Below are 15,106 nucleotides of genomic sequence, written 5' to 3'. Positions count from 1 at the left end.
AATGGCCGGCTCCTAGATTTTCCTAAAGGGAGCGTGTTTCAGGACCAGCCCTGCAGGACTCTGAGGGCACGGGGTCCCTACACCTCCAGCCTCCAGCTCTTTGCTGGTGGAGTTGGGTCTCAGCTCCCCCAGAGAAGCCAGACGCTAAGGGCCCAGGTCCCCACCAGAGGTGCACAGCTGAGCTGTCTCTCCTCTCTCTCTGCAGTGTCCTCTCCAAGCCTGGTGATGCCCACACATCACTTACTTTGTGCACAGCAACAAGGACCCTTATTTTCCACATCATCACCCTCTGGGCAGCTGTCATGGAGAAGCGCAGTGACCCGACATGCAGCACCTGCGAGAGGTCCCTGCTCACCTGCTGTCCTGCCGGCGCCTCGGACACTGGCTCTGACAGGCGCAGCCCCTTCTATGCAGTATTGTCACGATGCTTCTCCCAAGAAGTCTGGTCTGTCCTAGAGGCAGGGGACAAAGAAGCGGCGGAAGAGGAAGAGAGAAAGCCGTAGTGTCTACATCGCTCTCTTTCATCGAACAAACTGAAGTGAAAACTTGAATCTGTTACTGAAATGAGAAGAGGAGGACACGTGCTATTGAACTGAGCCAAACACAATGTAAATATCAGCCACCTCCCCCTGTCCCGCCCCCCATCCCGGCTGATCTGGAGATTTCTTTTAAAGAAGTAAATTTGTCCAATGGGTGTAAACTATAAACTACTGTAATTAAGTGCAATTTCCCCCCTCTACTTCCTCTCCCCTCTGCCCTGTATATAATACTAAAGTGTCTATCGATTTTCTCTGTAAAGGTCAGAGTTGAATTTTCAAAGTGATTCGCCCCCTCTCTCTTCCCCCACGGAGAAATACCCAAGGCAGCAGTGAAGCCCTTGACCCGCTTCCTCGGCCCTGGACACACACAGAGACTGTGTATTTTGGACTGACTGCCAGCTCACTCTGATCTCCTGATGTTAAGACACACCTCTGGGTCCCTAGAAGGGCTGAACAGAGAGTCAGAGTAGTGTCTTAGCTTCCGGAAGGGTTGGGGGGCCAGCCAGGACAGCCCCAGGAAACCCCAAGGCAGGGACGCTGGCTGTTTGATAGCACAAGAAAAAGTTGCCCTTTCAGAAAACCTCCCATTAAAACAATTTATTTTATCATGGCCCAGAGTCTCATATTTCTACCTCTGATGCTTTCCCTGCCTTGGTTTCTCCAAGAACCCCTGGCCCCTGGTCTTCTTGGAATTTTCCACTTACTCCACGGGGCTCGCTGCTACATGTCCCATTGTCTTCGGCCAGCCTTATTGCTAAGGTAAGAAATGTTTTTTCCCCCAGTCAGACTCCAATACTTTGTCTTTCTGTGACTCATCGGAGTAGACTTGGAGCCAACTCTTGGTGACTGTTGGTCACAGGAACAGAGGAAAAAGTAGGAAACGTGGAATCACCGTGGGTAACATTGTCAGCTTCATTGTAAGCGTGAACTCCAACCTTTCTTCCCTCCCATGGGGCTGTAGTCAGGAGAATGGCTCCTGTGGGTATCACCTCCTGCCCGGGTTCTTGCCTCCGGTAAGGATAGTATTGAAGACAAATAGTCCAAAAGGTGAAAAGCCAGAGGACTAAACACTCTCTAGCAGGCGCTTTGCCACAAATAATCCAGCGTTGACTCTAGGAAGAGAGAGGCTGGACCTTTCCTCCTTGCCGTCTCCAGCACAGACTTACCAGCCTGTGGTTTCTGGCTTCTAGACAGAGCAGTTCCCAAGCTGGCTGCAAGGGAGGGCGTCATGATGAAGAGGTCCCAAGCAACAGATTTTTCAAAATCTCAAAGTAGTAGAAGATGCAGTTCTTAGTGAGCCTGGCAAAGGTACTGAGAGCCCAGGGTAGGGATGGAGACTGTTAGAAATGCTGACCTCTTTTGGCTCCTTGCTCCCCTCCAGACAATGTTATTTGGGCTAAAGTGGTCGAGAGAAAATTCACGGATGGGTTGGAAAGGGCCGGGGCCAAAGCCGAGCACCTTGTGTCAAGAGAGGCCAGGATTTGCTGACTCTGGTGGAGATGGCTTATTCGTTGGCTCCTGTGAGTTCAGGAAGAGGAAGGGAATATAGGTCTTGAATTCCAGCCTCAACTGGAGCCCTATGTTTGAATTCACATTGTTTTTGGAGCAGTAAGTATCTGCATTTGGTAGATTTTATATCTATTACATTGTGTTATTGTAATAATCCTGAAAACCCAGGAGGTCTTAATCACTCAAGAAGTCATCCGGGAGTGTGGAGGACTTGGGGAGGGGTGGAAATCTCTAGGAATTTTTCTTAACTAGACCCTATGTGGACCAAGACTCATACAAGGTGACCCTGGTAGCTGAGAGCACTCCCTTCTAAAGCCAATCTCTCTTCTCACTGACTCTAAGAGTGGCAAGGAGGCCCACTGTGCATGGACTCAGGTGGGCATTACCCCCTCCAAAGATTCATCTGCAACTAAAGCCCCCCGTGCCTTCTTCCTGTATGGACCAGTCGCTTGGGAATTCCTACCCCAAGCAACAGGTTTTTCAAAATCCCGGTATAGTGGGAGATGCAGTTCTTAGTGATCCAGGAGTCTCAAATGCTGTCTCAACCAGAGACAGCAAATCTTGGCCTCTTTTTTCACATGGTACTTGGCCGAGGCCCCAACCCTTTTCAACTCAACCATGAATTTTCTCTTGAATGCTTTAGCCTAAATAATATTATCTGGGGGAGCCAGGAGCCAAAGGATCAGTTCCTTACAGACTAACATTTTCAGAAGATCTCTTTACACCCTGAGCTCAGGCTAATAGACAATTCTGTTTTCACTGTGACCTGCTGTGGTTTCTTGGGTGAGCTCTGGGGAAGGCAGATTTAAGTTTCACATTGTGGATAAGCAATGAAATCAGTCATGGAAACCTGCCTGACAGTGGATTTGAATGGTCCATACCAGTGAATTATTTCCCCCAAAAGCAGAGAGAGCTAGAGTGTTAACTACTGGATTCAGGTGGATAAGAACACAGTCTAGACAGCCAGGGAATCTGAGCTCTGGGTTGGGGGGAAGGTTTTTGATGTTCTTTTTGAAGCCAGAATGCCTTGATTAGGATCTCCAGCATCACCACTTAACCCCGTCCTCATTGTCCTCCTACGGAAAATTGGGTGATTGTAGTAGTACCTACTGTATAGGATTGTTGAGTAAATGAGTTCATGCTTGTTAAGTGCTTGGACGTGGGCCTGGTACCTCGTGAATACTGTGTGTTAACTATTCTCTCATCCCAGAGTGAGTGATAGTCGCTCAGTTCTCTCCAGCTCCTTGTGACCCCATGTGCTGAAGCCCGCCAAGCTCCTCTGTCCATGGAATTCTCCAGGCAAGGATACTGGAGTGGGTTGCCATTTCCTTCTCCAGGGGATCTTCCCAACCAGAGATCAAACACAGGTCTCCTGTACTGCAGGCAGATTCTTTACCATCTGAGCCACCAGGGAAGCCTACTATTAACAGACATTTTTAAGTATAAAGACAGGTCAACTTAAAAAGTATCAGCAGATACATGCTTGACTTTATCTTATAATCTATAGATAATACATTAGAATATGTAATGAATCCATATACCTTTTCTAAAGGCATACCCAAGATAGAAGTAGCAATAAGGTTATAAATGTCAATTCCAGAGTGCCTTCTCATATATTCTTCTGGACCTGGTTGATCTTTCCAGATACGCTCATCACAAATGTAATGTTTGGTAAATAAAACTGCCAATAATTGGTGAAATGATTTTGCTCATGTCTATGGTACATGACCAACCAAGCAGAGAACCAAGGATGAGTCAGGGAGAAGAGGTCTGAGGAGAGAGAGGGCAGGCTTGACTGGGGAGTCTGTCTCTTTAGGGGAAGAAGAAGGTAAAAGGTGGGGATGATCGGGAGGAGACGACAGAGAGCCAGGAAGCTAGGACTAAAGCTGGCTATAAGCTCCTAAAGGTTGAGGGCGTTGGTGGTGGTGGGGTGGTGATGGGAAATACAGGGATCTAGGAACAGTGGGTCAGGAAGAGGCAGGAGTGAACTTCCTCCCAAGGACAGTCAGAGCTGAGGTGTCCCCTATGAATGAGGAAGTAATTCAAATAAACGCCACTGAAATCTGTTCTGAACAGATCGCCAATAATGGACCACACAGAGGATTTGCCACACAGTGACAAATCCATGTTTTTTAAAATACTTTAAACACTTCCCAGTTGTTTCAAACAGACTGAGTATTTACAAGAAGTTGCAATCAGCTAAATAAAATGTCTATAAAGCCCCTCCCTGTCTCCCTCCTTCCCTCCTCCTCTCTACCTCTCTCTGTTTTAGTCTGTCTGTCTCTCTCTTTCATACAGAGGTCATTCCAGCTGGGTAAATACTAGATTGTCAGATAAGATTTATAACATGACAGTATTTTATTAATGAATCTTTGGGGTATGCAGACCTTCACACATGCCTGGATGACCAGTTTTTTCCCTTTCTTTTCAAAGTCGCTCAGTCATGTCTGACTCTTTGCAACCCCATGGACTGTACACACCATGGAAATCCCCAGGCCAGAATACTGGCCAGTGTTCTTGCCTGGAGAATCCCAGGGACGGGGGAGCCTGGTGGGCTGCTATCTATGGGGTCGCACAGAGTTGGACATGACTGAAGTGACTTAGCAGCAGCAGCAGCCTTTCCCTTCTCCAGGGGATCTTCCCAACCCAGGGATCGAACCCAGGTCTCCTGCATTGCAGGCAGTTCCCCACTTTCTAAGGAAAAATGAGCAGAGCAAACATGAGGGGAATGGCATCAAAAGCAGAAATCATCAAAGCAGATTTTTTGCAGTCTGTATATGTATGTGTATGCCAACAGACCACCCAAAATTTCTTTGCAGTTTCCACACACTTAATTGTCTCACTAGATATGTACTGGGATATCCTCCAAAGGCTGGTTTCCTTCCTGTGCTCTATTGTTCAGACATCCTTAATAAAGCAATTATATTAAATGATTTCCAATTAATTATGAAAGGGATAAAAAGATAAAGTTGGTTTTTTAAAAGACAAAAAAAAAAAAAATCATACTCTAAGGAAAGCATGCCTGATTTCCTAAGCCATTATAAAGCCTCTGTGTATCCCTTTGCTTTTGGAAACATCATCTAGTCCAAAATAATATTTCTCATTTGTTTATTCAAGAAATACTTACTGGGACTTCCCTGATAGTCCAGGGGTTAACACTCTGCAGTTGCAATGCAGAGAACGCGGGTTCAATCCCTGGTTGGGGCATTAAGATCCCACATGCTACATGGCCAAAGAACAGAAAAAAAAAAAAAGAAAAGAAAAGAAATACATCTACTGTGTGCTAGGCACCATTGTTCTAGACCCCGAGAATACAACAATGAATCAAATAGATGAAAGTTCATTTCCGCTTGCAAGCGCCACACTCTGGTTAGGGAGGCAGGCAATGAGCATGCGCACGTGTGTGTGGTCACGCGACGTGATCTATGAACAGTGCAGCAGGGAGACCGGAGCAGCTGCAGAGCTGAGTGAGAGGGAGCGTGGGGGTCAGGGTGTGAGCAGAGTGCTGGCTGCGGGTGATGACCAACGACAAGGAGTTTGTCATCTTTGTAAGGACTGCTATAAGCTACTGGAAGGACTTTTATTCTGAGGGAGCTGGAGGCCATTAGGAAGTTGTGAGCAGAGCAGGGGCAAGATCTGTCTGATGCTGTTTTGCTTTTTTTTTTTTTTTTGCCTGTGCCGTATCTTCATTGCCACATGTGGGCTCTTAGTTGCAACATGCAGAATCTAGTTTCCTGACTAGGGATCAAACCCCGGGCCCCCTGCATTAGAAGCGCAGCGTCTTAACCACTGGACCACCAGAGAAGTCCCTGGCTTATGCTTTAAAAGGATCCCCCTGGCTGCTGAGTTGTAGGGAAGGCCCAAGAGTGCAGCAAGGAGACCCTCAGGAAGTCATTGCATCACTGGAGCCTGATACCAGGGGCTGGTGGTGGAGGGGAGGAGAGCCTGTCTGATTGTGGATATGGTTTTAAAGGGAGAGGATCTGCAGGCACTAGAATTTTCTGATAGTTTTTATGTGACATCAAAGAGGATTCCAAGGTCTGGGGCCTGAACAAAGCAGGAAATAGAAATCGATGCTACAGAAAGCAGGATTACCTGGACAGAGACTCTGTGTCAGGCATTTTGTAAACTGGCACTTTAGGAAGCATCTGGGTAGCACGGCATGCTGTGATGTCAGGGCTCGCCAGGTGACGGTAACCTGACATCTGACATTCATCCAAGAAACATTTATTGAGTGCTTACTACATGCTACGTACTTTTCTGGGCATGGAGAGAAAAGCAGTTTAAAAAATGTTTCTCTTCCCATGGGGCTTACAGTCAACTGGGAGGGAGCCAACAATAACGAAATAAGCAAAGTATACAATATGCCAGATACTGATTGATAGGTGATGAAAAGCAACACAAAGCTGAGAGAAGGAGGCGGGGTGGGGAAGGAGGTGGGGCCATTTTGGTAGGGGGATCCCCTTGCTTTCCAAGACAGGGATTTTTGGAGGCATCTTGACTAGCAACAGAATGCATGTTTGTTTGTTTTAATTGAAGTGTGGTTGATTTACCACGTTCTGTTCATTTCTGTTGTATAGCCAAGGGATTCCGGTTTTATATTCTTTTCTGTTACAGTCTATCACAGGTTGCTGGCTACAGTTCCCTGTGCTACACAGTAGATCTTGTTGCCTCTTCCACATATAATAGCTTACATCTGCTAGCTCTAACCTTCCACTCCACCGCTCCCCCGACCCCATCCCCCTTGGCAACCACAAGCCTGTTCTCTGTGTCCATGAGTCTGCATCTGCTTCATTTGTGTCGTATTTAAGTTATTCATTGACGTACTTCTGACTGCACTGGGCCTTTGTTGCTGTGTGCCGGCTTCCTCTAGTTGCAGAGACTGGGGGCTACTCTCTCTTTGCAACGCGCAGGCTTCTCACTCTGGCGGCTTCCCTTGCTGTGGACCACAGGCTCTAGAGTATTCAGGCTTTGGTCATTGCTGCACGCTAGCCCAGGCTCCCAGGCTCTAGAACCCAGGCTCAACAGTCATGGCACGTGGGTTTAGTCCCTCCACGGCATGTGGCATCTTTCCGGACCGGGGATCAAACCCCTGTCTCCTACACTGACAGGCAGATTGTTTACCACTGAGCCATCAGGGAAGTACTCTGTTGTATTTTAGATTCCATATACAAGTGATATCACGCAGTATTTGTCTTTCTCTTTCTAACTTACTTCACTTACCTCTAGTGGCATCCATGCTACTGCAAATGGCATTATTTCATTCTTTTTTATGGCTGAATAGTATTCCATCATACGTAGGCACCACATCTTCTTTATCCATTCATCTGTTGATAGACATTTAGGTTGCTTCCATGTCTTGGCTATTGTGAATAGTGCTTTTATGAACAGAGGGATTCATGGATCTGTTTGGATTAGAGTTTCATCTAGATATACGCCCAGGAGAGAGATTGCTGGATCATGTGGTAAATCTATTGGGTTGACCAAATATTCACTTGAGTTTTTCCATAAGATGTTATGAAAAACCCAAACGAACTTTTTGGCCAACCTCATATTTTTTAATTTTAAAAGAGAGCGTAATTCTGAATCACCTACACTGGTGGTCAAAAATTTGTTCTCCCTGCTGTCTCCTTCTCTAGAAGAACTGTATTAGTTTCCTGTGGCTGCTCTAACAAATGACCACACGCTCAGGGGCTTAAACCACCAGAAATATATACTCTGACAGTCTGGGGCTGGAAGTCCAAAATCAGTGTCATCACGCCCAAGCCAGGTGTTAGCAGGGCCAACTCCTTCCAGAGGTTATAGAGGAGAATCTGCCTTGCCTCCTGCAGCTCTAGCAGCCTCCCGGGTCCCTGACTTAACGGCCACGTCACTCCAGTCCCTGCCTCCCTGGTCACACTGTCCTCTCTCCTGTGGTCAAGTCTCCCTCTTCCTCCTCCCTCTAAGGATGCATGGCATCATGTGTAGGGCCCACCCAGACTATCCAGGATATTCTTCCTTCATCACATCTGCCAAGACTCTTCACCTTTAAGGAAAAGAGTCCTTGACAGTCCTTGATGGCTCCCAAAGATTCAGACCTGATATTTTGGGTGGGTTGTTATACAGCCTAATGGGCTGCCCAGGTGGCTCAGTGGTTAAAGAATCTGCCTGCCAATGCAGGAGATACAGGTTCGATCCCTGGCTCGGGAAGATCCCCTGGAGTAGGAAATGGCAACCCGCCCCAATATTCTTGAATGAAAATTCCATGGACAGAGAAGCCTGGCAGGCTGCCGTCCATGACGGGCCACAGAGAGTCAGACACAGCTGAGCCACGAGGCACGTGTGTGCACACAGGTGCACACACTCACACGCACAGTCTAATACAGACTTTACCACAAACCCAGGAAAGAAAACTGAAGGTGCTTGTTTCTTTGGCACGGCTTCGTCAATGATAACTCACGATTATTTTTGTAAAATTGCTTGCCTTCCCCAGGAAATACAGATGAGGAGGAGAAAGATACTTGTTTGTTCATCTTTATGAAATCTACCTTCTGTGGAGGCACACTTTGGAAAAGCTTGACACAATTAGTAAATGAAAAACTTAAAACATGGTGCTCACGTTTGTATCATGGAAGCAAAACAACAGGCCGCTACTGTCGTGATGGTTAACCATTCATCCAGCCCTTTGTTCAGCTGGTAAATATTTACTTCTGCCATACAGAGTCGTGATGAGGAGCTCAGGCTGGGCGAGTCAGGCAAACTGAAGTTCAAATCCTGGCTCTACCACTTACCAGCTGTGTAAGCTGGGGAAGGGTGCTTAACTTCTCTGAACCTGTTGTATTATCTGAAAATGGGGTTGTTGTAGGGATTAAATGAGATACAAGGTGGATCAAGTCCTTTACCTGGTACATGAGAAAGTCTGCACTAAATGTTAGTTATTTGCATCCAGTCTTTCTGGACAATGTGAGAGAGAACACGATGATCCCCATCCCCATCGTCACTGAATGCCTGCCCCTAACTGAAGTGTAAGTTCTGTGAGAGTGGGGACTTAAAAGTTTTATTCACTGTTTTGTCCCCAACATCTAATACCTGGTATGCATTAGGCGCTCAGTAAACATTTTTTGAGTGAATGCATGTGTGTATCTATGTCATAGAGTTTACTAGTTGTATGCCTGGAAAATGACCCCAGCGTATACCTACCACCACCTCTGTCTGGGCCTCCCAAGCTTCAAAAGAAGGAGCAAGTCATTGTTATTACTGTTATAAATGGGGGCCACGAGAAAGGAAAGAGATGAAAACAGAGGTCCTAGGTAATGTCTTATGGCCAGTTCAGTATTAGGGTTAGTTAGACCAGCTTGGAGGAGAAGGCGATGGCACCCCACTCCAGTACTCTTGCCTGGCAAATCCCATGGATGGAGGAGCCTGGTAGGCTGCAGTCCATGCGGTTGCTAGGAGTCGGACACGACTGAGCGACTTCACTTTCACTTTTCACTTTCATGCATTGGAGAAGGAAATGGCAACCCACTCCAGTGTTCTTGCCTGGAGGATCCCAGGGATGGGGGATCCTGGTGGGCTGCCGTCTATGGGGTCGCACAGAGTTGGACACGACTGAAGCGACTTAGCAGCAACAGACCAGCGTGGAACCCACTCTGGCTTCTGAGCTGACACTCAAAAAAGAAAACCAACAACCAAAACAAACCACTTCTGTCTACCTGTGAGTCTGCTCTCTCACGCATGTGTGCCAAGTCGCTTCAGTCATGTCCATTTCTGACTCTTTGGACTATACCCCGCCAGGCTCCTCTGTCCATGGGATTCTCCAAGCAAGAATACTGGAGTGGGTTGCCATGCCCTCCTCCAGGGAATCTTCCCAACCCAGGGATTGAACCCAATTCTCTTGCATTAGCAGGTGGGTTCTTTACCACTAGCACCACCTAGAAGCCCTCTGATCTCTATACCTTTGGCAAATATTCCTATCACCCAAAGAAATATAACCATATTGAAGACTTCTCAAGGACAGAAGATTATGCCTCTCTTTACTGGCTTAACCCAGAGCTTCATACCTTTGACAATATTCTTTGTACATGCTCTATATACAAAGCCTCTTAAGTGCAACAGAGAGATACACAATAGATGCCCATTCACTCATTCATCCAACAAATGTCTTTTGCACACTGACTTGAGCTGGGCACAGTGGTGGGTACTGCATATTCCAAGATGTCTTGAAGGAATTGCCTGCCTGACTGGGGAGACAGAAAAATTAGCAAGTTATCATGACCAATGTGCTATGTCAGTGTTAGAAGATAGAGTGGTAGGACAGTGGAAGAAATCTTGTTTGGGTGGAAATCAGAGACGTTTCCCTGGAGGACACTTGAACTGCGTCATAATGAATGTCAGTTCACCAGGCAGGTGGTAGAGGGGGTGGGAAGACAGTTCAGACCTACGGCCTACAAAATGCAAAAAGAAAGTCCAGATCAATTCCAGTATGGTCTCAGCCCAAAACTTGTTTTCTGTGTGCCCAAGACCCCCCTGCCTGAAATTCTCTTGCCCTGGCTCTGCAAATCGTGATCTGACACAGTGAAATATGTTCTCCAGGCTGTAGGTTCTTGGGTCAAGGTAATGGGTCACTAGCCAGCCAGTGCCTCTGAGAAGTGAACTAAGGCCTGAGAATCAGATACGTGGGCCCCACATCTCAGATGAGCAGAGCGGAGGCATGGGGTAAGGCATGTGATGTTTACGTTCAGAAACTGCAAAGCCACTAGCTTGTAGAGTGTCATTATGTCTGCAGGTGGAGGGTAATTTTCCTGTTACTCAAGGACTCCTGGTCAGGCTCTGATTGGTCTCTGGGGAATTGTTTTATGACCCAGAGCCAGGCAGTGCTAGATAGGAGATGTGGTTTGCTGGGCAGAAATTTACAAGGCAGGAAATTGCTTCACTGGGCACAACCATTCATTAGAAACACCTTTGGGAAAAGGAGCCTGGGCTCCTGGCAGGTCTGTCCCAGGCCATGTATTTACATCAGCAACAACCTGTGTTCCTGGTTACACAATGTGGCAGCGTCACTTTGAGTGGGGGATCTTTGCCCCTTGGAAGAATAAACACATTCCTCACTCGCAGGGGAATTAGCAGACCTCACAAGACTTTTCAGTGGCTCCCCTGGAGGTCTTAATGTCATAAGAAGGTGACTCTACACATGATTAGCTATACAACCTAACTGACTCTGGATTTGGTTGAATTGTGTGCAGGCTAAGATGCAGAGAATCTAGTGCTGAAGGGTGAAAAGGGTGGCAATCCAAGCAGCTGCCAAGGCTACACTAGATTTCTTATGAACAATCCAGGGGTTCAGGGGTCACTGGTCAGTCTTCAGGGAGGAGGAGACAGGCTGCGGGGTTGTTTAGATGGATTCCAAAGCCCGGGTTTCCATTGTCCACCAGCTCTTGGCCGAGTTCTAGAGTTTAGAGCTTTCAGGATGAGTGCCATCAGACCAGAACAGATCCTAAGGAGAAAAGATAAGCGTCTGTGGTTAGAGTCTCCGGAACTATGGGCATCTGTCTGGCGAGTTATGGGAGTTTCCAGCCCCCCGCTATTCAGTAGAGTCAAGAGTCACAATTAGGCCCCACTCTGCCCTCACTCCCCTCCCCGTGTAAACCCCATCCCAGGCCTAACTTGGCCAAGGGGGCTTCCATAGGCTGTGTCCCTTCTCCAAGGCCTTGGGGTCTGTGTCTGTGACATGGAGGAGAGCCTGGTGCCAATTCACGTGGCTGCTCTGCTGCTGCTGCTAAGTCAATTCAGTCATGTCCGACTCTGTGTGACCCCATAGACAGCAGCCCACCAGGCTCCCTGGTCCCTGGGATCGTCCAGGCAAGAATACCGGAGTGGGTTGCCATTTCCTTCTCCAATGTGTGAAAGTGAAAAGTCAAAGTGAAGTCGCTCAGTCGTGTCCGACTCCTAGCGACCCCATGGACTGCAGCCCACCAGACTCCTCCATCCACGGGATTTGCCAGGCAAGAGTACTGGAGTGGGGTGCCGTTGCCTTCTCCTATGGCTGCTCTAATGAGAGGACTTTACGAAACCATGAGTTTCCTCACTCTAGGGCGTGTTTGCACACTTAGGGTTGGGTGCATTGTCTCTGAGGCAGTTGGGCAGGTCAGGAGACTTAGAGAGAAATTTCATTTTGTTTTTTTAACTTTTCTAGGAATAGTCGCAGGCAATTCACCCTTACTCTGACTTAGTTCCGGCCTGTCTCACTGTATCGTTATGCTGTTAGTGTGACACCCAAGGCAGCAGTGGTCAGTGGCAGAAAGCCCTGGGCTTGGTCCATCTGACCTCGTTCTATTTGCTTCCTGGAGACCCATTTCGTTCTGTCTACTACTAGCAAGTTCTAAGAGGGCCCAGACCATGTTTTTCTTATTTATGTCTGCCCCTCCAGTACCTTGTATAGTGCCTGGTACACAGTAGATTCTCTATAAAAGGCTGTTGAACGAATAGAAACTTCATGAATGAATAAATGAATTAGTGGCACTTCTTTTGAAAGTTGAAATCCGTTGATATAGTGAATCCATGATAAATCTACTCGGAACTTGAGACCGCCTAACTTCTGCATCGTCACGTAAGCAGGCAGCCTTGATTTCTAGTTTCCTTGTACAGTGCCCTGTACAGTGGACAGTTGTATCAGGGTAAGCAAAGCCTACCAAGGCCATTGCAAGGACAGTCCCTAGCCAGAACCTTTTAGATATGCATTCATTAAGGATCCATTTTAGGAGCTATGTTCGACCCCGCTCAGGATCTCATACATACGGCCCTGCGCATGCTCTGTGAAGATTGCAAAAAAGTTTAGAGCCATTGCCTCTAGACATCTGAAGAATGGGGTTGCTGGCCAGCATATGTCCAAATTCTCCTAGAGGGACCAGGATAAATCCAGAGATGAAGGGATGATCCCCCAGGGTCAGACTGGAGGAGTGTGTCAACAGGGCAACACAGGAAAAACCTGGAAGAGTGGTTTGGGATCAAGGTTGTGGGCCATTCGAGTGTGTTAGAGGTCCACTTTGGGTTGGAACAGGTGTCTGGGTCTGATGTCCTGAAAGGCATCCTTCTTCTCAAACTGGGATACAGGCCAGAGAGTCAGGGGGTCCAAGAAGCAATAAGAATCATAGTTCATCTTGGAGCATCCATTTTATTCAGAGATAAGTAATTTTAACCTCAAAGGTCATGATAGAAAATATAAAAGTTACAGGCATTTTTTAAGATCAAATATGGGGCGTCAAAGAAATTTCCCGTTTGAGTGATCTAAAGCCTCAGGCCCAAGAAGAAGTGTGAGGTTGATTCTTCTCTGCCACTAGCGTTACTTGAGTAGAACAGTTTCAGAAACACTAGCCTGAAAGAGTCCCATGGAAAATGCCACCCACTGAAAGTGCTCCCACTGTCCCTGAACACTGCTAAACCCTCAGTGCATGCAGTGAAGATGCCCTTGACGAGACAATGGGCCCAGCATTGGGCCCTCGCATTGTCTGGCCTCTCTGGGACCCCAAGAGATTAACTTGTTTTCCTCTCAGGCTCTTGGATATATAAAGTCCTCTGTCCGAGAGGAGGAGTTATAACCCCACTATTGTTTTCTCTATTCTTGGTGGCCAGCACACAGGTGTTGAGCTGTGTTGGGATAGCCTGAACTCTAGAATGGAACCTCCATTTCCACCTTCCTTTCTCCAGAGGGCGGTGGCAGCTCTGGCCTCAAAATCCCTGGAGAGCTCAAACCAAACAATTACAGGCACAGCTCACAAGTGTGGCTCTGGGTGGGGTTCCTCGGGGACAAGTTTCACTTCCTTGGTTCTCAGGACCAAATGGTTGAGAAATTCTTCCCAAGTAAAGACTCTACTTTTTAGGTTTTATTCACTTATTTGAGACAAAGTCACAGAATCACAAAGGGGAAAGTTAGACATGTAGATCATCGGTAAGTGAACAGCTCCACTCTGAAATATACAGAGATGCACAGAGAATGGTTATCTGGGTCTGGGGGCATCCACAGTGAGTTTATGTTTTGGCAGACTTTTGTGGCCAGATTCCCCGGGGTCCCCAGTTCCAGCTCCTGCCCCTTCCTCTGACCTCCTAGCAAGGGAAGCTCCTCTGGGTCTCCCTGACTCTAGCATAAACCCTGAGAGTGGGAATGAGGTCTCATTCATCTTTATGCCCACCACTGCTTAGCAGAATCACTGCATAGAAGTTGTCCTCAATAAATATTTGCTGGTGATGAGTTTGACAAGCATTAGGCCAAGTCACTTACTAAATATTTATGTTCTGTGCAGTCTGCTGGGCATAGGGATTTGAGGATGAATAAGAAACAATCTCTTCCCTCAAGGGGCTCGTGACTTAGCAGAGAATGCGAATATGAAAAACGATGACTGCGCGGCAGAGCAAACCCGAGTGGCAGCACCAGAGTCGCCCCTCCCCATTCCCAGACAACGAGGGTGCTGTGTGCTCTCTAGCCAATGGGCTCAGCAGCTGAAGGGAGGTCTTCTAAGTCCACCGAGGTGGGCTTGGCCTCCTGCAGCTGAAGTCATGGGTGGACCAAAGGGAGGGTCACATCCGAAGGTGGGCTTTTGCAATCACAGGAATGCCCGGGGTGGGGGGGGGGCGGTGCCCGGAGGTGACCTCTCCATCACCCTGTAGAAAAGTGAGGCCAGGCTAACACCTGTTGAGACAGGTAACTCCCTTTTGCTCATTGTCTCATGTTTGCAGAAGAGGAGCAGGGGGCTCTGGGGAGTGAGAGGGGATGGGTCACAACCGGGTGAGCCTCTTTTGGGCGGCACCACCAGCATTAGCATGGAGATAGAGTGGCCATCCTGGAAGGATTTATAACTCCAGATCTCCAGGTCTTATCATGAACAAGCTTTTTCTCAATCTCAACATGTCAGGGGTTGGGGGGCGGGGGCGGGGGGGAGTGGGGCAGGTGTGTAGGGATGGACCAGAGAGCAGTGTTGGAGGTAAAACTCCAGCGGATGTGAACCTTCGGCTGTAGCATAACGGATATTTAGGAGGAAAGAAATAGAAAGAGACAGAAATGGAGCTGTTCGTGACTAATAGTGTAT

General features: G+C 47.6%; 1 protein-coding gene across 4 annotated transcripts in view; it reads left to right on the top strand.

Moving 5' to 3' along the window:
• The window catches only part of HNF1B (HNF1 homeobox B), a 61,648-nt gene extending 60,504 nt beyond the window's left edge, over window positions 1-1,144 (top strand). For 3 of the 4 annotated variants that reach the window (XM_005219982.5, XM_005219981.5, XM_005219980.5), the window contains exon 9: window positions 206-1,144. In XM_005219982.5, the coding sequence (XP_005220039.1) occupies window positions 206-226 (21 nt within the window). In that variant the 3' untranslated portion in view covers window positions 227-1,144. The remainder of the gene's footprint in view (window positions 1-205) is intronic. The other variant, NM_001192855.1, reaches the window with a different exon arrangement.
• The last annotated feature ends 13,962 nt before the right edge of the window (window positions 1,145-15,106 follow it).

Source organism: Bos taurus, chromosome 19 (genome assembly GCF_002263795.3).
Source record: "Bos taurus isolate L1 Dominette 01449 registration number 42190680 breed Hereford chromosome 19, ARS-UCD2.0, whole genome shotgun sequence".
Taxonomy (NCBI): Eukaryota; Metazoa; Chordata; class Mammalia; order Artiodactyla; family Bovidae; genus Bos; species Bos taurus.
The sequence above is the reverse complement of the archived record's forward strand: the minus strand, read 5'-3'. Positions and strand labels throughout refer to the sequence as shown.